Source organism: Erigeron canadensis, chromosome 3, assembly GCF_010389155.1.
Source record: "Erigeron canadensis isolate Cc75 chromosome 3, C_canadensis_v1, whole genome shotgun sequence".
NCBI lineage: Eukaryota > Viridiplantae > Streptophyta > Magnoliopsida > Asterales > Asteraceae > Erigeron > Erigeron canadensis.
This window is the reverse complement of record NC_057763.1, coordinates 44659172-44681445: the sequence shown is the minus strand read 5'-3', so window position 1 is coordinate 44681445 and position 22274 is coordinate 44659172. Positions and strand designations below refer to the sequence as shown.

At 30.1% G+C, this 22274-nt stretch overlaps 1 protein-coding gene across 1 annotated transcript; it reads right to left on the bottom strand.

Moving 5' to 3' along the window:
* Nucleotides 1-4048: 4048 nt before the first annotated feature.
* On the bottom strand, nucleotides 4049-12924 carry LOC122593262 (probable inositol transporter 2). The gene is made up of 6 exons (XM_043765650.1): nucleotides 12628-12924; nucleotides 12435-12505; nucleotides 6810-7145; nucleotides 5825-5932; nucleotides 5022-5618; nucleotides 4049-4862 (listed from the first exon to the last, which is right to left on the bottom strand). The coding sequence occupies exons 1-6, from the start codon at nucleotides 12758-12760 to the stop codon at nucleotides 4362-4364; spliced, it is 1746 nt and encodes a 581-aa protein (XP_043621585.1). The 5' UTR covers nucleotides 12761-12924; the 3' UTR covers nucleotides 4049-4361.
* Between the last annotated feature and the right edge of the window lie 9350 nt (nucleotides 12925-22274).

The window sequence follows — 22274 nt, the reverse complement described above, 5'->3', positions numbered from 1 at the left end:
TAAGCTGTATAAATAGGTGTATTTGTCTTCATGTGTGGGAAAAAAAATATTATGCAACTTTTGGTTGCCTTTTGCGGACAAATTTGATTAATGAAAGAAAATGTGATGATTTCTTGTAAAAACACTTTTTACAGGGTGGTAGCTATTGTAGCTACCAAATTTGGTACACGGAATTAAAAGGTTCCTGCCGATTTAGCCTTAGGTTGAAAAATAAGTTTACAACCAGTGTAAATTGTAGACAGTTAACTTAATTTTATAGGACCATATATTCGGGCAATGTAGGTTTTTAAACAAGCAATTTAAAATATTTTATGCAGATTACTGTTAGTTTTTACATTCTAGCCGTAAATTTACGGTCCATGACCATAAATTTACGTCTGGTGCAAAACTTGGTGACTGTTTAAGATATGTTGGATTGCTATACTTTAATTAAGTTGTATGTATGTATGTATGTATGTATGTATGTATGTATGTTTGTTTGTTTTATAAAAATTTTTATATATTTATATAAAATATAAAATATACTTTGGGTCGTTTTAAATTGGTATTGATTTTTTAAAAAGGTCAAAATGTCAGTAAGTTTAAAAGTCAACATTAGGAGTGATTAGACATGAAAGTACGTTAAGCACTTAGATGAGAAAACATAAAATATGTAACACAAAAAGAATGAAAGAAAATATACTATGAAAATAAAGGAATGACATATTAAAGAAACCTAACTATTAAAACGCTAGTGGTTGCCTGCATTTGTTGTTTTACCACTAAACATAAGTGCAAGTTAGGTAAAAACTGAAAGTTATCATGGGAAAAAAGTTCCAAAAAAACGAACATAAGATAAAGTTAAACTAGTGCCAATGGCTTTGTTGTGTGTATATATGTACGTGTAAGAAGGTTCAGTAATACGGAGTATTTAATTTATAAATGTAGTGTGTTAATTTGTAAAAAAAAAAGAAATAATAATAAGTAAAGAAAATAACAAAAGAAGTGAAGATGTGTTGTAAGGAGAAATATTTCAGTTTAATATATAGTTCTACTTATATTATGTTGAAATGACACAATTGATAAAAGTGAATAAGATATCGTGAGTGATAATTCGCTACCTTCAACAAAAAGAAAATGACAACAACATAATGATCTAATATCTGAGAAAGGACTCTAAAAGAGGTGTTATAAGAAATAAAAATAACAATATAAGTGAAGATTTGTTGTAAGGAGAAATATTTCAGTTTAATATTAATATATAGTTCTACTTATATGATGTTGAAATGATAAAATTGATAAAAGTGAATAAGATGTCGTGAGTGATAATTCGCTACCTTCAACAAAAAGAAAATGACAACAATAACATGATCTAATCTCTAAGAAAGGGTCTGAAAGATGTGAGATTTAGATAGTTTTGCTTTTATCTTAAGATAAAAAAAAACTTGTTTTTATGAAAACCTCCGGTCAAAAATAAAAAGTAAATGAAGCACTCCAAAATATCAGTCGACATTTTATGCTTGGTGTCTAGTCAATTATAGTGTAACATAGACAATGACACAACTTGTGTATATTATAATTAAACACAAAATCACAAAACTTTTTTTTATTATTGTTAGTAACTGGTTTAAGTCAATAAGATATTAATCTACTTTTTTTAAGTAACTAATTTTATTTTTATATTCATTTTATCATATATAGGAGTTGATAAGCGTACCATTGCTTTTAATATTTTACCCACAATATACTATACAAATATCAACTGCATAGTGTGATAATATGATTAAAAACATTGATACAAATATAATTCTCTTCATGTATGGTATACTAGTTTCCGATTGCCCTAATAACACAACACTTGTTTAAAAATGAAAAGGTAATAAAGAAAAAAAAAAAGTCAGTAACTCAATGTAGGATAGTGGGATATAACAAGAGTTTGTACTTGTAATATGTGTTTTGGGAGGGTTAACATCCACTAAAATTATTATTAACTTTATAAGTAAAGTTGATGATTTAGATATTTAGATTAAAAGCAAGAGTTCATATTCAAATATTAACTTTGAATCTTAACATTTGATTTTAATACAAATATCAAGATTCCTCGAAACGAAAAGGAGACAAAGGCCTCCACCTCCACCGAAATATCTAAAGCTAAAACTTTGTTTTTGAGGAAGCAATACATTGCAATAGGTACACTACTGAATTTTAGATGTACATTATTAAATGTATTTTATAGTATTATACAATACTGTAAAAACTTATTTAGTGATGTATTGTTAAAATCTGTTATTGTATAGACTAAAAACGACTAGCAACTTCCGCGACTTTAGTCTTTTGTGTTATTCTCGTTTAATCTATGAGCTTATGGACAAACATGGAAGGGTGCTAATTGAAAGTGCAAAGAGAAGAAAGTTTGGATATGCCAGGCTCAGTTTCTAGTATGTGCCCATATTAAAACATAAACATTAAGACTAGGACATTAAGCACAAATGCACATGTTAATATATAATTAATGAGCTCAGTTTTTCTTAAATAAACTAAAACTAATCCATTAGCCTTATTTAAAAATCTACTTTTAGTATTGATAATAAATATAGTTTTACAAAATATCAAGTTTATTAAATATTTATACAATTATATAAAGCAAACTACCCATTTCCCCTTTAGGTAATTAAGATTTTAAAATGACCATATTATCCATTTTCTTTATTCAATAATTTAAACATCTTCACATATTTACTTATAATACTCTCAATGAAATAAATTACAACATAGATACTCCAACCCACCCTCTTACATCAGTTACCACCACGCCACCACCATCATCACCGTCGTACATTCCCGCCAACAATGTCGTCGTCGCCACACCTTCAGTGTACATACATCTAGTTTTTTAACATGTGTCTCGAATAGCAAGTTAGCAAAAGCGTTGTAATTTAATTTTGTAACTTTATCCAATTTATTTGTTTTTATAAATGATAATATATGTTATATAATTCCTACTTTTAAATTATATGAATGCCTAAAATGCAAGTTAAAAGTTTATTTTATAGAAGACTCCATAAAAATACACAAGTGTTGAATGGAAAGATACAATGCATCTTTAACGTATGATGGAAGACTAGAATAAGGAAAATGAAAAGAGGCCTGTTAAAGTATCATAATCCATAAAGTCATAAACTATTTGTTAGCCCAATGAGCTCTGTCTTGGGCTAAGACGTCTTTCAAATTCAAGCCTAATGTGTTCATCATTTTCTTAGCTATTGCATAATTGTATCTATACTAACAAGAATGTCATCAACAACGTAATAATATGAACAAATTTCATAAAGATAGATTTAAAATTTTTAAATCTAGTACAAAGTTGGTTGAAGTAAATGGAACATAAGATATATAACAACGAAATAATGATAAGTATTGCAATTAATTAGGTGACATACATGCTATAATCATTTAATTTATATAGGTCGTTTTGGTTAATTACATAAACAGTCGAACACATATTGGCTACGAACTGGATTTCGTCTGGTGACACTTTAAGCTGTCTATCAAAACGACTTTTGTAGCGTGCCACTCTTTGGTTCACAATCATGCTTTGCTTTATAAAGCTTTGTGTCCCAGTCAAAAGTTTAAGGTCCCGCTAGACACGACTTTAGCAATGGCCAAACGTAGCCACGACTCTTCTCTTTATCCTTATTGATAAGTTATGGCTACGTACTAAGCTAGCTTTGTGCTTTCTTTTGCTTTTCCCCGTTTGATCATTATGTGCTATTGCGTCTTTGTCTCTCACAACGACGTGCTTGTGACCAAGAAATTTATGCTTTCTTAAATGGAATGGCATCATCTCTCACTTGATTATCTATAAACATGATTGTAAGATACATAACAGTGACATAGATTGTTTTATTTGTCATTTTAATGTTGTTTGTAACTTGTTACGTTTCTCTAAATGAAAAAAAAAAACAAAGAAGCTTTTTGGGAGTTTGGACGAAAGTTACACCAGAAGAAAAACCAGAAGTTACAGTACTGGTTCAGATTCTATATATATAAATAAATGCAACTATCGGGATTAATGGGCAAAAATTGCACTTTATGATAATCTTGATAATTCGTCGAGTAATAACTTCTCGATCAAACGGTGAATTACACTTGACGAATGATGACACCAAAGTGTTTTAGGCCTTTTGGCACATTACAATATTGTGCTCTTACTGGCACTTTCTTAATTAAACACAATTCATTCGACGGGATACCTAAAACACAATCCCCGTTAATTAGTAATCTAATACCAACTAGTTCGAATCTTCAATATCACTAATACGACGTTGCATATAACTATCTATGATACGCATCAATGGCATTTTTTTTTTGCAAACTATCATTCAAACGTCGGAAGTTTTCTTCACAACAATCGGCTTCTTCACAACCTCTGGCCTTTTGACCCAAAACTTTAACTGAAATGCCCTTTCTTCAAGCATCTTTTCAACATCTTCAATTGGCAGACCTTTAGTTTCTGGCACGAAAATGATGACAAACAACAACGCTACAACTGATATCACCCCAAAACCGAAGAAAGTCCATGAAGTACCAATGGCTTCAGTCAATGATAAAAAGGATTGTGCCACAATGAGGTTTGAAATCCAGTTTGCAGTTGCAGCTATTCCTCCACATACACCTCGGTATCTTAACGGATATATCTCAGAGTTGACAATCCATGGGACGGTACCCATCCCTGGGGAGAAGAATATGATGTAGAGGGCTAGACCAACTAGTGCAAGCCACCCGAGTTTGCTTGGACAGCCACGAGTGTACCATAATCGTCCATCGTTGTGGCATGTATCCTTTACCGTGTTATTTGCAATCAAACAAGCACCAGGTAGCAGCTGTCATGACAAACAAGATAATAACAGTTACTCCCTTTGTTGACTTTTTAAAGTTTTTTTTTTTTTTCTAACTTTGACCGTGAATATTTTGTTTGTATATTAGCACTATAAATTTATGATAATTAATTTTAGAAAAAGATTGAGAGTAAAGATTGTTACCTTATCAACAGATGAAGCACAGAAACCACAGTGTGAAACCTTTAAGCATTTCATACAATCCCAGTGAGCTGAAGGGGTAACCGACCCGAAAGCATGGCAGGTGAAGTTTCCAAAGTTAGACGTCTCAGCGACGCTAACAGGTGGTGAATGAGACGTGGTCTCGTTAAAAACAGCCGAAAGAAGTCCTAACGAGAGTATAACACCGATCAAACTAATTACCAAAAGTTTCTTTCTCCCGGTCCGGTCAATGAAATAAATGCTAACAATCGAGCCCAAGGCATTTAGACCGGCTGTCACGAGCGACAGAAGGAGGGCGGTTTGGTTTGATGCAATGCCGGCTAACTGAACAATGGTCGGGCTGTAGTACATAACGGTGTTGATTCCCACAAATTGTTGGAAAACTTGAAGCCCTACCCCAGCTATAAGACCTCTCCTAACGGTCTTTGTTTTCATTAGTTGGACCATCTCGATTTTCTGGGATGAACCCGTTTCCTCGACCTCTTTTTCAACTGAATCCTTGAGAGCTTCGATTTCTGCTTCAACATCTTCCGCAGGATATATCTTTTTTAGTATCGCTATCGCCTCTGCTTCCCTACCCTGCCATCATATCGTTACATACAATTAGTATATTGTTTGTATACTTTCATGTATATGTGTGTATTATTTATTACTCGTATATCTTTTTAGAATTTCAAGTTGTCATTGAGGATTTGTTAAATTTAAAGTACAAATCGTTCAAAGTTTTGCGATTGATTTAACGCAACCAACTTTGAACGATATACGTAGAGATATTGGGTACGAACCTTGCGATAAAGCCAACGAGGAGACTCGGGAAGGGCAAGCATGAGTACAAATTGCAAGAGAGCAGGGACCCCAGCAACTCCAAGCATCCAACGCCATGTTCCCGGTGCCTGATGAACCATCAAATAAGTACGAGTATAGTCTTTCTCAAACATCATACTAACTAATAACGTTACATAATGCTATAATTTAGAGCCTTCTCATTATTTAGTTTGCAACTAAAAGTACAAAGCATGATACATTTAGGAAATGATATACCAAGTTACTATATTTGATTCATTTGCAACTTTTATATATGTTCATACTAAAGTAACTTTTTCATAAACATTGTTAATAGGTGACCTTATGCAAATTTCCTGTTATTTTTTGGCATACATTTATATGAAATTACCGAACTCCCGAGTGAAACTTTGAATACAAGCACATTATGTCTAAATAAAAGTGACTTTTAGTTTTACTAGGTGAGTGCACAAGAGATACAGATACATCATGATATGATATATGGACTTGAGTTGATTGATGGGAGCATATTGCAAAATGCAAAAGTAGCCATTGTTTCCACAAGAAGAGGAATAATAAATAATGGAGTAGGGGAGCATATTGGTCACATGCATCTGCCTAATCAGTAAAGTCAATGGAAGTTCTTTCAAGTAATCATTTTCTAGTGTGCATATGTGAAAGAACCTATTAACTACCACCACTTAGTATACTTGGATTCTACAAATTTTAGTAATTCAAAAATACTAAAACTCTACTAATTATGTTTTCTTTTTCTAAGATTGAATTATCTACTTTGCATTGTAGTTGTCAGTTGACTTACAGTATCAAATATCAAAATGATAATTATAACTTAGAGATACAATGGATATAACTTGTGCAACCATTTTACTTGAGAAAAAAATTGGAGAAAAATGTTCTATGTTTTGACAAGTAAAAACACAAAGTCACACAAAATAAAATAGATGCAAGAGTAGCGGTTTCTCTTACCTTTGTGAAGGCCAAATTGATGAGGTAGGAAAGAAACTGGCCTCCAGTGATCAAAAACCCATTTGTGCTGACCAAAGCGCCTCGGATTTTGGCTGGAGAAGCTTCGGATATGTACAAGGGGGAGGTCATTGATGCCATTCCCACTCCAAATCCAACGAAAATACGACCCATGATAAGGACACTAGGGTTGGGTGCAGCGGCCATGAGGACAGCTCCAATGAAGAATAGAAAATCCGCAAATAAAAGTGCAAATCTCCGCCCATAACGGTCGTTTAGCCACCCTCCTATTGCCGCCCCAATGATTGCTCCTGCAACTGCCATGCTCACTATGCTTTCCTGTTGAATTCATCATGCATAAACTTGTCATAAATTATTACTCAAGTACATGGGTATAGACTATCTCATAAAAATATTAAATTTATCAAACATAACAACTATGCTACGTTTTATATGAGACGAATAAAATAAAATTGTTTTAAAAAGTTATTAAATCATCTACAACAACAAAAACATTTTCAAATAATTAAATATATTCCCTAAAATTATTTTTAATTTTACATTATTATAACTATAAAAAAAATATATAACATGCATGTCCCGATAGCATGTTTAGGCGTGAATACAAAAAAATAAATTTAATAACAATACATCATACATCAATATGTTATATTTATAACTACTAATTATATTATGTGTCACATGGACCCACAAATGAAGGATGCAAGTTATATATTCAAACATTATCAATCTTATGATCCATCATATATGTGTAAAAATGGTAAGTCAACGTTCATGAGTTTTATACGATGTGTGCTCTGATCGGTACTAAAAAAAGGTTCTCACACATTTACCATTTTTTCTAATATGTTTATCAATGCGAAAAATCTACTTTTATCATAAATGCCATAATATACACAGTAATCCGTAAAAGCTATATATTTGGTAAAAAATCTTGATAATTTATTTCTTTACTCCCAAGTTATTATCCCGGTTCTCGTTTTGGAATGTCCAAAATTGATTGTTAACTAGTTTTTTGTCCCCAGGCGTTGCCCCGGGAGACATTACGTGACATGTAAACATGTGAAAAATTATATAAAATGAAATTTTCATGACAAAAGTTAAAAAGTAAAAAGTTATGTGATAAAAAGTAAAGAAAAATGAAACATTTGTGGCTGAAGTTGAAAAAATAAAAGTATAAAAAGTAAATAGAACAAAACTGTGTGAAAAGTAGAAAAAATAAAAGTGATGTGGCAAAAAGTAAAATGACGAAAACTTCATAAATTTATGTAATAAAAAGTAAAGAGAATGAAACTTTCGTGACAAAAGTTAGAAAAACAAATGTATAAAAAGTAAATAACACAAAATTTTCGTGCAAGAAATAAAAGAAATAAAAGTTATGTGACAAAAAGTAAAAGTTTAAAAGTTTCTGTGATAAAAAGTAAAAAGAATGAATTTTCGTGGAAGAAATTAGAAAAATAAAAGTTTAAAAACTAAATAAAACAAAGCTTTCGTGCCAAAAATAAAAGAAATTAAAATTAAGTGAAATAAAGTTAATAGTTTTCGTCATAAAAAGTAAAAAAATGAAACTTTCGTGGCAAAAGTTAGAAAAAAATATGTTTAAAAACTAAATAAAAGCAAACTTTTGTGCTAAAAGTAAAAGAAATTAAAGTTATGTGACAAAAGTTAAAAGGTTAAAGTTATGTGGCACATATTTAGAAACCTAAAGTTAAAAGGTTAGAGTTAGCTGATAGGGATCATTGTTGTAACAAATTTAACAACAGGGACTAAAACTGCAGGAAAAAATTAACAGCCGTTAGCTGATGAGGACCATTGCTGCAACAAATTTAACGACAAGGACTAAAATTTTTAAAAATGTATGACACACGCAAACCGATTCATGCTTTTTAGTATATATAATAATTTATAGGTTTTATTAACTTATATTTTTTTTCATATACAAATGGTAAAAGGAATGTCATTTGGATCGATCTCTTTTGTTATTGGGATCTCCTTTTTATTATCATAGTTGTTATTAAAATCGTGTGTATCTATTTTATACTCATATTAGAGTTTTTGTTATAGATATGCATCGAATTGAGTATATTTTTTGTAATTGCTTAGTCATTTAATAGCATTTTTTTATAAAGTTTTAATGTGTTTAAAGAAGTCGAATATTATTGGTAACAGAAGATAAATGGACTAACATGGGATAATTACTGCCGTTGAAAAGGGATAATTACTACTAACTAAGGAGTATCAAAAAGACTTTATCTAAATATAGATAAGTGTAAAATAAGGTCGGTTGTTGGTTGACTACCAAATTAAAACGTCTATTAGTTTCTGTAACTTCTCTGGATCCTATTAAACCGACTAAAAATTAGTTGAAGCCTGACCCAACAAAAAAAAAAAACATATGATCAACCAATTAACCGCTAAAAAGAATGTCAGACTTGACTTTTTACCAGAGCCGGTGAAAAAGTAACAGTATCAAATTAATATCAAATTAACAGTTGGACTACTTTCACTGAGTGGATTTATCAAACAACAATAAATTTTCAGCCCATTAACTAAATCGAAAAATGGTCACAAGTTGCCAAGTTGGTAATTATCGAATCTGCAACATCTTTTTTAAATAGACAAATTTTCAAATTACAGAAAGACATTTTAGGAAAACCTTACGAACATCCTATCATTAACAATCAAGCATTCAAGCCCATGACTTGTGATTTGTAACTTATTAAACATATCATGTTAAACAAAAAGAATATATGTGATATATATAATTTGTAGTAATTATAAGTTTGTAACTTTGTATCGTACTCAATGTTTTAATAAGACATGGAAAAAGAGGTAGAGTGGTCAAAATTGGAGTGTCAGTTTCAATACACAAAATTCCAAGTCAAGACTTTGACTTGTTGAGTGAAAATGAAGCGACTAGAACCTACTCGTCTCATATTGGTAGGTCATATGTGTTGTTTTTGCTTTGCTTTTTCACATGACTCTTAATCATTTGGTATCTTTAGAGGGTAAATCGTCATGCCCATAATAATAGTATACATGTGATATATAATTCCACGAATTCATATATATTAAAAAAGGGGATATACATATATATATATATATATATATATATATATATATATATATATATATATATATTCTGTATTATCAGTTTAAATATGAACAAAATAAGTGTCAAAATTTTAATAAATACCTGATTTTACATCAGGATTAGAGCTGGCAATTTTCGACACGGACCTGTTAGCACGACACGACATGACCTGGTTTTTTCGTGTTTCGTGTCTTAACATGTCCGGACCTATTAAGACACGAATAGTTATCGTGTCTTAAAGACACGTTAAAGACCTGTTAAAGACACGTTAAAGACATGTTAAAGACACGTTAAGGACACGTTAAGAAACGATAAGGACACGTTAAGAAACGATAAGACACGTTATCAGGTCTCTTAACAAGTCCCTTATCGTGTAACTTTTAACAAGTCTCTTAACAGGTCTCATAACAGGTCTCTTATCGTGTAACCTGTTAAAAATCGTGTCGTGTTTGTGTTTGAAAAAACTGACACGAATAGCTATCGTGTCGTGTTCGTGTTTAACCCTATCGTGTTCGTGTCTTATCGTGTTCGTATCGGACACGATATGCCAGCTCTAATCAGGATACATGACATGGACATTCCAATAAATTAAGTTTTCTATTTAGAAATTAGAAGAATATTATAGTTCCTATTTATATTTTCTTTCTTTACAGCTATGTCTCTGACCTTTTTGTTCACTTGAAGTGTCAAAATTGGACTCTTCCCAAAGAAAACAAAATTGAAAATATTTTATTGTATGTTTCACAAACGACATTGCCAAGTATACTAGGAACAAACTTAACATATCTATATAAATCCAAAGTATCAAACTAATAAAACAATTTAACACTTTTAACAATACTTTTTACTAATGTGATATTTTATTATAAAATTTGAATAATAAATTATTATAAAATTCATTTTCTAGCCTCCAAAACTTCAAAAAGTTTTAAAATTCCTACTTTTAATCAGGATCATCAAATATATAATCAAAATACGTAAAGAATATGTGTGACACCTATTAAATGCGACTCACTACAATAGACAACAAGAACATATGTACCAAACACATCTTTTTCGTACGTTATTTTATATTATCTTTGCAATTTTAATTTAATCTTGTGTATTTTATATGTTTCTAAATATATATAAACATTTTCCTTTAATTGCTAAAGGAACCCTAAACACTTTCGTTAAAGTGCCTTAAATAGTTGTACACTTACCACAAAATTCAGGGGTGAGTTTTTAATATAAAAAGTTACAATCGTTTATGCACGTTAAGTGAAGTTAAGGTTTAATTTAGCATTTTCGTATAATTAAAATGTATGTCGTGATAGAAATATTTTTTGGAATAATTTAAAAGGGGATAACTTTAATACCATTCAAAAATTTATTCTCATTTAAATTATCCGTTAAGTCTTTAGAAATTAATACTCACTCGCCCTTACATGAAGTATTTTGACATTAATCAAGATTATCCAACTTAAACTAACTAATTTTTTTAAAATCTAAAAGCATTTCAAATTTTCAATTCGACACCAAAAAAGATTAAAATATTGTTTCCTCCGAATAACAGAATATACTTTTCATATAAAAAAAATGTTTGGATTAAATGCCATGTTTATCCATACATACAATTACTCAAAGCTAACTATCCAACTTAAACTAACGAATTCAATTAAAATCCAAAAGCACACTATTATAATCGTCGTCGTTATTATGTGTGTGTAACGAGCTACTAGCATGACTACATGACCCGGTTTCTTTGGTACCACAAAACACAATCAAATTTAAAGTTACCAAAAATAACTTAAGAATCATATCATATAAAGTTATATGGGATCATACTTTATCTTTTCAAATAAATGAATCCATATAAATTATATACTTATAAAATAAATATTTATACTATATTATAAAGCAGATTCCTTCCAGATTTTCAACATTGAGTTGAAATTTTCAACATTGATTTTAAGTACATCCTTAAAATACCCCTCTCATCTATTCTATATTTATCTAAAATAATTATAATATCCTTTATCTCTCCTCAAATCTCAACCAATCATCTTTTTTCTCTCTCCTCCATAAATCATTTATTCCTCCAATTCATTCAAAATCTTTTATCTCAAAAACCGTACATCGATAAATTATAAAAATTGTATGGGTGTTCTTAAGATTTCATGCATTTTCATTAGAGATGTTATTCGATATACTTTCGACAAATTTTTAAATCTGAGGGCCGAGCCCGTACGGCTAAGGCATTTGACTATCATACTCTATCACATATCAACTCTTATAACCTATCATACTTTATGAACTAGGTATTACCTCACCATCTCACCGCCGCAACGCGCGAGTACTTGCTCTAGTTAGGTGTAAAATACGGAGTATTAGGATCAGCAAAATGTTAAAAACATTCCAAGAATATTTAACATTCTCACTTAACCATTTTGACCATTAAATTAATTAATATTATAAGATAGAAGTACGTGTATTCACTCATTGGCTAACAAGAAAAGGCGAACGCTACTCACCTGTAAAACAGTCTTCTTATCCACAGACTCAAAGTCATCCCTGATGTATAGCAGGGCTCCAGATATCACCCCTACATGAGATCACCACAAAACGTACAATATCATCATATAATTTACAAACTATATACTCCATTTATATATATATAATTATATATATAGAGTGACAATAAAATAGATATAGTAGATAATATACCTGTGTCATATCCAAAAAGTAGTCCACCTATACCAGCAGAGAAAGCAAGTCGAAGAATATAAGGATTTTTCCATGCTAGCGAAAAACAGTCTCTGAAAGCCGAAGCATCAGCTGGGTGTATTCCACCTTCCATTGGACACTTATCTAATTATTAGACGACTACACCAATATGATTATTATTATTATTTTATGTAACAAACAATTACTATATATTATTATAGTATATAGTAGTAGTATATAAACAACTTATTGGAATTTATAAGAAGTTAATAAGTAGAGAGAAAATATAAAAAAACTTATGAGAATGAGACGAGTGCCGAAAATGGAGAGGCTAGTGGGTATTTATAGACAATCAATGCCGAATTATGTGTCAAAAGGCTTTTTATTTTGTTTCCTATTTAGCATTTCAATGTTTTAATAAAATTAAATTATTATTTAAGGTTGTTGTGATTAGATAATTTAAAATAGTAGTACAGGATATCGAATGGATATGGTAAATAAACAATTAACAAAAATAATTGACGGTAAATTCTTTGTTTAAAAGATAAATTAAATAATTGAGTAGCTACTTTTTTTCCCCTGATAAATACAAGTTTCCTTATTTTTGGCACATAAGTTTGTTGTGTGTATGTTAGGAAAGTTGGTATTTTGGTAGTCGTAGACTTCGGTATCAAGATCCGAATAATAAATTGGTATTGTTGGCGTTTGTATTAAAAGTGAAGATCAGAAGTCACCATTTAGTCAATTTTTGCCAAGAATAAGTTGCCGTGGTGAATCTACTCAATGATCCTTTTTTTTGGCTCCGATGGCAACTTTTTAGAACAATTGATCAATTATAATTTTAATATGGAAAATGTAAAAAATGAAGCCCTTAGGGCTTTACTTAACGTGCATAAAAAGGTTATACATTTTCATATTAATTGTTGGCCCCTAAATTTTATGGTAAGTGTACAACTAATTAATGCACCTTAACGAAAGCTCTTAAGGCTTTATTTAGTAAAACCTTTTTAATATAGGGAAATGCTAAATACAACTCTAAGGGCTGTATTTAACGTGCATAAAAAACTTGTACCTTCTATATTAAAAGTCCGCCCCCTGATTTTCATGATAAATGTACAAACAATTTATGCACCTTAAACACAGCCCTAAAGTTGTATTTAGCAAACCCCTTTAATATATTATGTGTTATTGTCAAAGTCAATGTCGTATTGTCTTTTTTTTCCACTAACCCACTCGAATTTCGTTAACATCCACACAATATAGGCTTCTCTTGATAGATATATATAGACTTGTTTTTCTTGTAAAATAACATCTGATGTTCTTGCAGCTCAACATTGTCACTTATGAAACGATGCTATACCCTGATATATTAAAGCCAATCATGCATTATCCAAATGAAGTTAATTTTCAAGGCAATATATATGTCATTCTACTTTATTACTCCGTATGTCAGTAATCAGTTAGCTTAATGTTCCCACTTAATGGTATTTTATTTAAAGCTTTTCTTTTCTTCACTAAGTTCATACAAAACTAAAAGTAATTCATAAATAAACAAAATATTATGAGTCTTGGTTAAGTATCGCATGATATATTTTGATATTTAAACAAAATTGTAGTTATGACACAATTTCATTAAACATATTCAATTTATTTGTCTAACATTTTCAATTGATTTATCAATTTCGTTTGTTGAATATAGATATATAATCATATAAATTTACAGATTGAACATCCGCAACTTTGCATATATCTTTACTCATCTATACATCATATCCTTATCATCCACCTATTTTACTATTTTTCAATCTCTGTCACATATATTATACCGAAATTTAACACGATAATATATTTTACTTTTAATAACGATCAATTAAGTAATAAGTTAGAACTTGTAACTACTTATGGTTGGGTTACAAGTCCGTTGGTTGAAAATAAACATTATTAAGTTTAGTTCTTCGTAATTTCTTATTAAAGAAATTTAATCCATCACCGACCTTCCATAATTTCTTGTTAAAAAGCCAACCTGTCACTGACCTGAAATAGATTATGACATTGATTGAGATAAGAAACCATTTCGTTTGCGGTTTTATGACACAAAATTTGTTTATATTGTCATTTTCGAAGAATTTGCCAATCTCTTGTTTCTCTAATTTTGGTTAATGAGCACTGTTTAGGGTCATATTTTCTATAACTATGATCCTAAATAAAGATATTATTAAGATAAGTTTTTGTTGTACACGATAATACTTTTTATGTTTTGCAGGATCCTAAACTAAGGATCATTATCCAGGATATTAAGGAATTAGCCAACGGTCGGAAATAAATGTCTACATTCATTCAGCTTATTGAGCAAGAAAATAAACGTGCTATCCCGAGGAAATCGCAACGAACTCGAAGAATAAACGTGTCAATGAAGACTCAACGTCCACTTTTCAACCTCAACACGTTAAATATTATCACACGAAAGATCCCAGATATTTCGGATAGTTAGTTAGGAATTTACATTATAAATAAGAGGTGATTGATCGAGATTAGGTTAACTACTCACACACACTTGTACTCCGACACACTTATTCACTACATACTTAATTTCTTTTTCGTTCATTAGCTCGATCAAATCACTCTCACCCTCATTGTATTGTAATCAACCAAAATAATAAAAGAACTAAGGAAGGGTCGATTGAATCCTCTCGGGGTTTTTTACGTAAGATCACTTAACTGGATCAAGGGTTTTTCCTCGTCAACAAAATTCTGGTGTCATTATCTTTTACATTTTTTCTTTAAGATCATAGCGTTAATTTACAATACTTTATCTTCAACAATTTTTTTAAATGCTCCAAGTATTTCTGTCTCAAAGTCTTTTTCAAAACTCTTTTTAGTCAAAACTCTTAGTTTTAATTATTTTTGTTAAGAAAACTTTCCTTTTAATTTAAGAACCTTGAACACCAAAACCCACTTACAAATCTTCGGTTATTGAGTTGTCTAAAATATTTTATAAAATTATCTTAGGTAATTTTTGACTGAAATAAGCACGATGCCAAATAATACTTAAAAATGCCGTTCTTACTAGATAACATGACCTATATGGCGTTTGAGATAGAATCAAACGCCTTTATCTGTATTTTCTTTTGATTTTGAATTTTCGATACTTCATTTCCTAATCACCTAATGTATCCTTTATAGTCACATTTTACATGTTTTTATGCGATATATAATCACTACTCATAAAAGTAAAGATACTAAATCGTCAAAAGTATTTATCCCTCCCACTTTCTTCCAATCTGTTTTAAGCTACATAAATATGTTCTGTGTGAATATTATGGGATTAACTTACTTGATTGTAGTTTTATTTGGTGTAACATTAGAACTCGGATAGGAAGAATCCAGCTTTTGTCAACACATTTATATATACTATACTTTAATGCCATAAACGTGATGTTTCATTGTTTTTTCAATGATATTTTTTATTATTATTATTATTATTATTATTATTATTATTATTATTATTATTATTATTATTATTATTATTATTATTATTATTATTATTATTATTATTAACGAATCACCTATATATAGCGAAACACAGAACTTCGTCAGGGTGAACTAATGCTCCAATGGTCGGAGCCCAAGCGGCCCAATGGTCCAGTTGATCCATTTCAGTAAAAACCCATAGGATCACAACCAGAAATTTAAACCGTCTAATGCTATGTTTTTGAGTTGCTTATTAAAAGAAAAGAAGTGATAAGATGAGATTAGAAGATATTGAATCCTTTCAAACCATCCCAAAAGTGGGAAGAAGATTTAGGAAACAAAATCAACTAGATTATCACTCCACTTCCTATCATTTCATTTCTCTTCCATCCTTAAAAAAAACTCAAGAACACAAATTGTTTTAAAATTATTTGGATTCCTTTCTTTTCTAATCTCTTAAAAAAACTCAAGAACATAGCATAAGTGTTTCTTTAAAGTTTTAGTTGTTTATAACAAATTAACAATATACAATTGTCATAAAGAGTATAAACATGATTTTCTTACTATGTAAATGTCCTTTTTTATATGCTTTATACTTTAATTAGAGAGACGATGACCGGCAACTGACGATTATGACCGACAACCAACTTTAGCGATCATCGATATTGAATTATCTAACACACGGTATATAAAAATTGGTTATGTGTTGGCAAGATACTGATAAAAAAAAATAACTGCTTTAACGTTCTGTGCCGACAAGTCAACGTATTTGAGGGAATACGTTGGGGTTATGAGTTGCGTTAAAGTTGGTCTTAAAAAGAATGGTTTTATGCCTTAGTTTTTGAAATTTTGGAATAAGCCCATTATTAGTATATTATCATAACCGAGAAATTTCTTTTTCTTTTTTTAACGAGTTAGTATTTAGAATTCGAAACACCACAATAACATTCAATTGAACAGTATGCGGTGTTCGAACCACGTATTCTTGAGATAAAATCCAGGACTCTAGAAAACCCCCCTAATAAACTTAAAATTTGTATAAACAACTAATGTTTTGATAAGGGTATTAGGGTATAAATTAATCTATTTAATAAAAACATTATGTTACATAGTTATAATAATTGTTAAAACTTTTATAAACAAAAAGTGAATTGACAAGTTTTTTTTGTTTTTTTTTTTTTGGTTATGGATATTTATTTCAAGTTAACGTGATAACTTTTTAGCCTTCTGTTTTTTGTAATTTGTACCTTTAGTGAAAAATGAAAGAAAAACTTTACAGGTACATTTTCTGGGTATTTCAAACAACAGAGTCGGTTGCTGATTTCTTTGAATATACTATATTTACTATTAAAATATGAAATCAAGTTTCCTTTTTCATTCATTCTTCTTATGCGAAACGTTTGTTCAGAGTTTTAATGCCTTTTTACCAATCAATGCTTTTTGTTATTAAAATTTGATTTTGATTTAGTTACTTCAAAACGCTTTTTGAGTTAGTTAGTAGTTACTACTCTATTTTATCTAAAGACGTGTTTGAGTACGTAAAAGTATGTGTATTCATAAGGATGACTATCTATTTTTATTTTTTTTTATCATATGCATGTCCGTACAATAAATGATTTGTGTTGTCAGTGGCGGAATGAGGTGGCAGCAAGGGGTGGTGATGACGACGACAACGACGGGAATAACAACGGCGGGTGACGGTAGTAGCGGCGGCACAGGTAATGGCGACTGCGGTGGTTTGAATTAACGGCGATATTATTAATGTAAAATAAGGGTAGCTAATATATTGGGTTGAAAAATGTAAATTGTAAATATTTTTCCATTAAAAGTAATATATGTACATTAGATAGACATATTTAAGTTAATTAATAAATGATAGGAATAATTTAAGTAGTCCGGTATATTTTTTTTTAAAAAAGTAAGAGGTTGTTACTGTATAGATAAAATAGATTAATGACTCTTATTGTAATGTTCTTTAAATTTCGTAAAATTTGCATTGTTTTTATCTTTTATCCTTGACCTCTCACTCTCGATCTCTTATTTTTAACTAGCACAGTATCCGTGCAATGGTCGTGTTGAAACGATGTGGTGGGCCTTACTGTTAATAGGATTGTGTCTATGAAAAAAAATTGATACAACAATGAGAAATAAGTGAAAAAATAATTATTGTTAGAAAGAAACATTACATACAAACTTTTTTTTTTTTTTAATGGTATAACAATATTCTTTCTATTGTCACACGTAGCATTTTCACATTGGGTCAAGTGGTCAAGTAGTGATCGATCTCTCACATTTTCTAATATTGGTGTTTACTGTTTAGTATTGGCATGTTTATTTTTTTCTTTACCATTTTCTATTACTAACATACAAACATCATTAGAAAGTAATCATAAGAAAAAAGCTTAATAATTGTTTTATCACCAAATCGTAGCTAGGGTCCTAACTATGTCTAGAAGGTTGATTATGGTTTAGGTAGAGACTCGTTGGCAATTACCAGATGGTAAGGCATAACAGTTTAACACTGAATTTTTAGGAAAGTGATTGGGGGTGATACATGTTTTCTTCTCAAGAAAATGACATAACTTCCCATGAAAGGGACTCTCTATATATATAGGCGAGGTGTTTAGTAGTCGAGAGCGATGGAATAAATTTCTTCTCTTTTTCTTCTCATCTTTTTTTTGAATGACTAGAATATGATATATTATATACAAAACGATCAACTAGCAAAGCTCCTAGTGATCAATATACACTAAATACGACCTAGATTCTTCTCAGAAGTTTAACTGCTAAAGTTGCTAAAAGTTTGAAACAAATTGTATGCTAATTACAGGAAACGCGAGACATAAGAAAAACTTATCAACAAATTAGCCACCAGTTTTTATTCCGTGATGTTTTTATTGCAACCCCAAACAAATTTTATAAGAGTAATAACTTATGACAAACACATTCTTAGTTAATAACAAAAACACGAAAAAACACAAACATTGATGTACATGTACTTTAATAGATTTGAAAGGTTGGACGAGTAAGAATGCATGCTTTAGACAAGAGTTGGAACTTGGAAGTCGTATTCCTGCATGATCCTCCTCCAATTTTATTATTTTATTATTTTTTATTTTTGCATATTCCGACATGATTGAATTTGGCTTGATATATATTACAGAGCATTCGATAACTTATTATTATTATTTTTTGAAAAGTAGATTTATCTATTCGACAACATGATTCTATCATACGTTGTTTTAACTGGGTCTGCGCTAGAGAGCTCCCTTGAAGTAGATTGAAAATCTCTACTAATCCGTCTGAAGACATGACAATTAATAGGGGTAAACCTTACTCATTCAGACTTAAACCAAAACCCTCACAAAGAGACTTAATTTCTATGTCTAAGGCTTACAAGAACTCATACAAGACGAGAGATGGTCTTACAACCATTAAGCTAAAATTCCAAAACAAACATTCGATAATTAATTTCATCTCGCACATATCTTTCAACTAGCTACCAAATATTTCTGTTCATTTACTTCAAAACTGCCATTATAAATGCATCGAATCTCATAGGCTTTCGAAAGTATGTTTGAAGGGACACTGTTGGTTTATTCATATATTAATAATTAAACATAGAGAAAATAATATGTGTCTATTAGGCATTCAAGTTTAAGTATATAAACCCTTCACATGCTATTTTTTTTAATATAAACATATAAATGCTTGGCTCCTATATTTTTTATGGATTAAAAAAACAAAATATGTGGAGTTTTATACCCAATCTTAATTGTATAACAGCAACATAAAAGACCCTAACATCTTAAGCATAAATCTAAACGTTAACTTTATATCCTATTTTGAAGAATTTCAGTCACATGTAAATATTCCCGTTCGGCTGTTCTTTATACAAAATGGGATATCGAAAAAGTTTCAATCAGAAGTTAAGAATTAAGTTTGAGTTCTCAACTTTCAACTTTACAAATTATGGAGCTTTCTATTACAACTAACATTCTAATAATGATGACAAACATTTAACACCATTAAATACTTTGTATCTCTTTAATCATCAACATAAACATTAGTAAACGAAAATGTTCTAACAAGAAATTAGTAAACGAAAGTAATTAGCTAATCAATTAAATTAGTATAATAAGTTGAAGTATATTATAAAATTCAAAAGATGAAATTTTGACTCTTCTCTTCTCACGTTCACATATATATGCGACTTTACTTTTTTATAAAACAAACATACATTCTTTTTCTCAAATAACGATCCAATATACTAAAAGTTATATATATAATATTCTGAAATTATTTAGTATATACACCCTCAACCCTTACAAACCCCCATTTTAAATCAACTACTTTTACATTAATATAATCACACTCCTACAGTTGCTATCACCGCCACCATCACCTGTTGTTGCATTACGCGAATACCCCTTTAACTATAAAACTATTATTTATTTTTATATAAACATATTAAATGGTGTTGTCTTATATGACATTTTCTAATACATACGATTTTTTTTATGTATTATTTTTATTATTAATTTTAATCAAATTCTCTTAATACTTGGATGACATTTATTATTATAGTTTTTATTGAAAAAGGAACATTAAAAGACTGTTAAGTAGTTAATTTCCATTTGCATTTTGAGCTTTTCATATAAAAGGTAAAACAATTGTTTTCTATTTATTTTTTAATATCATTTTTATGTTGATTTACGCTAAAAAGGTTATTTATCTTCAAGATAATATAAAATTATCTATAGAATTATCTATAGTTACAACTTACAACTTATAGTCATAAGTAAAAACTTTATTATAGGTCATGTCTGAATGATAGGGTATAACATAATTCATATGCTAGCACAATATCCGCGTAATGCGACAGTGTTCGTGGTGGTGACGGTGTGGTGATGGGGGTTGACTGTTGGTGGTAAAGGCAGCGTCGAATGGTGTTGATAACTGATGTATAAGTAATTGATGTAAAGGGTTGATGAAGATATTTAAAAGATAAAAGATTGATAATGTAATATAAACATTAAAGGTATTTTACATATTTCTCCATATAACTTTCAACATTGATTATTCTTTTATAATATATATATATATATATATATATTTTGAAAGATATGGATCATTTGCTCGCAACAGGAGATCTAGCTTACGTTGTCTTAATCCGGTCTGTGCTATAGAACCCCTCACCCTTAATACCTAGTAGGAGGAAAAACTCCCAACTAAACCGTCCGAAGACACGACATTTAATTGAGATAAAACCATGTCCCCCTGCATGATTCAAACATGCTTCCCTGGAGGACTCTATTGGTGAAATTCCTAAAAATATCTTTCACATGTCTCGAACTCGAGACCTCCAACATGTAAACTTGATGTTCTAACCATTGAGCTATAATGAGAAGTACACATAACACATACAAATATATCAAACCTTTGAGATATAACTCACATTTCATATGAAATAAAAACTCATAATTTTTATACTTTTATATTATAATATATATAATTAAAAAGAAAACTACCGATATGTGTGCAAACTACAGTGTGGGCTTTTGACCTGCATGATTTACATTTTGTGCCTTGCATGTGTCTTCTTTCGTGAGTAGGCCCATACATATGAAAAGTTACCGTAAACTTTTGTGTGTGTTCCATTTGATCAGATTTTATGTCGCTTATGTCATTAAAATGTTTTGTTCGGATGTAATTGTTGCGTGCCTGCATACATATTTTTCATATATGGTCATCTTATAATATAAGATTTAATTCTAACATTAGATTAATATCAAACATTAATGCTTATTTTTTATTAACCAATATATATCTACCCATCACTTTGAAATTTGTAGTAGAAATTATTGATGTAATGTGGTTGTGATGTATAGTACATCATGCATTAGAACTTGTACATTGTTGAAACTTAAAATCAATATTTAAACTTTAAATTCAATATTAAAAATCAAATTTTAGATTTCCTTTATAAGCAAGATATAAAGTCAAATATCTTCTTGTGTCATTAAGACAATGACCTATACATTTATTTTTATTTTTTTGGGAAAAATAGGTCAACGTCAATTCAGTTTGTTTTTGAAAAAAACTATAACGTTTACATGCGATTGTATGTTTCCCGGGGCAACGCCCGGGTGACATATCTTGTATATATTAAAAAG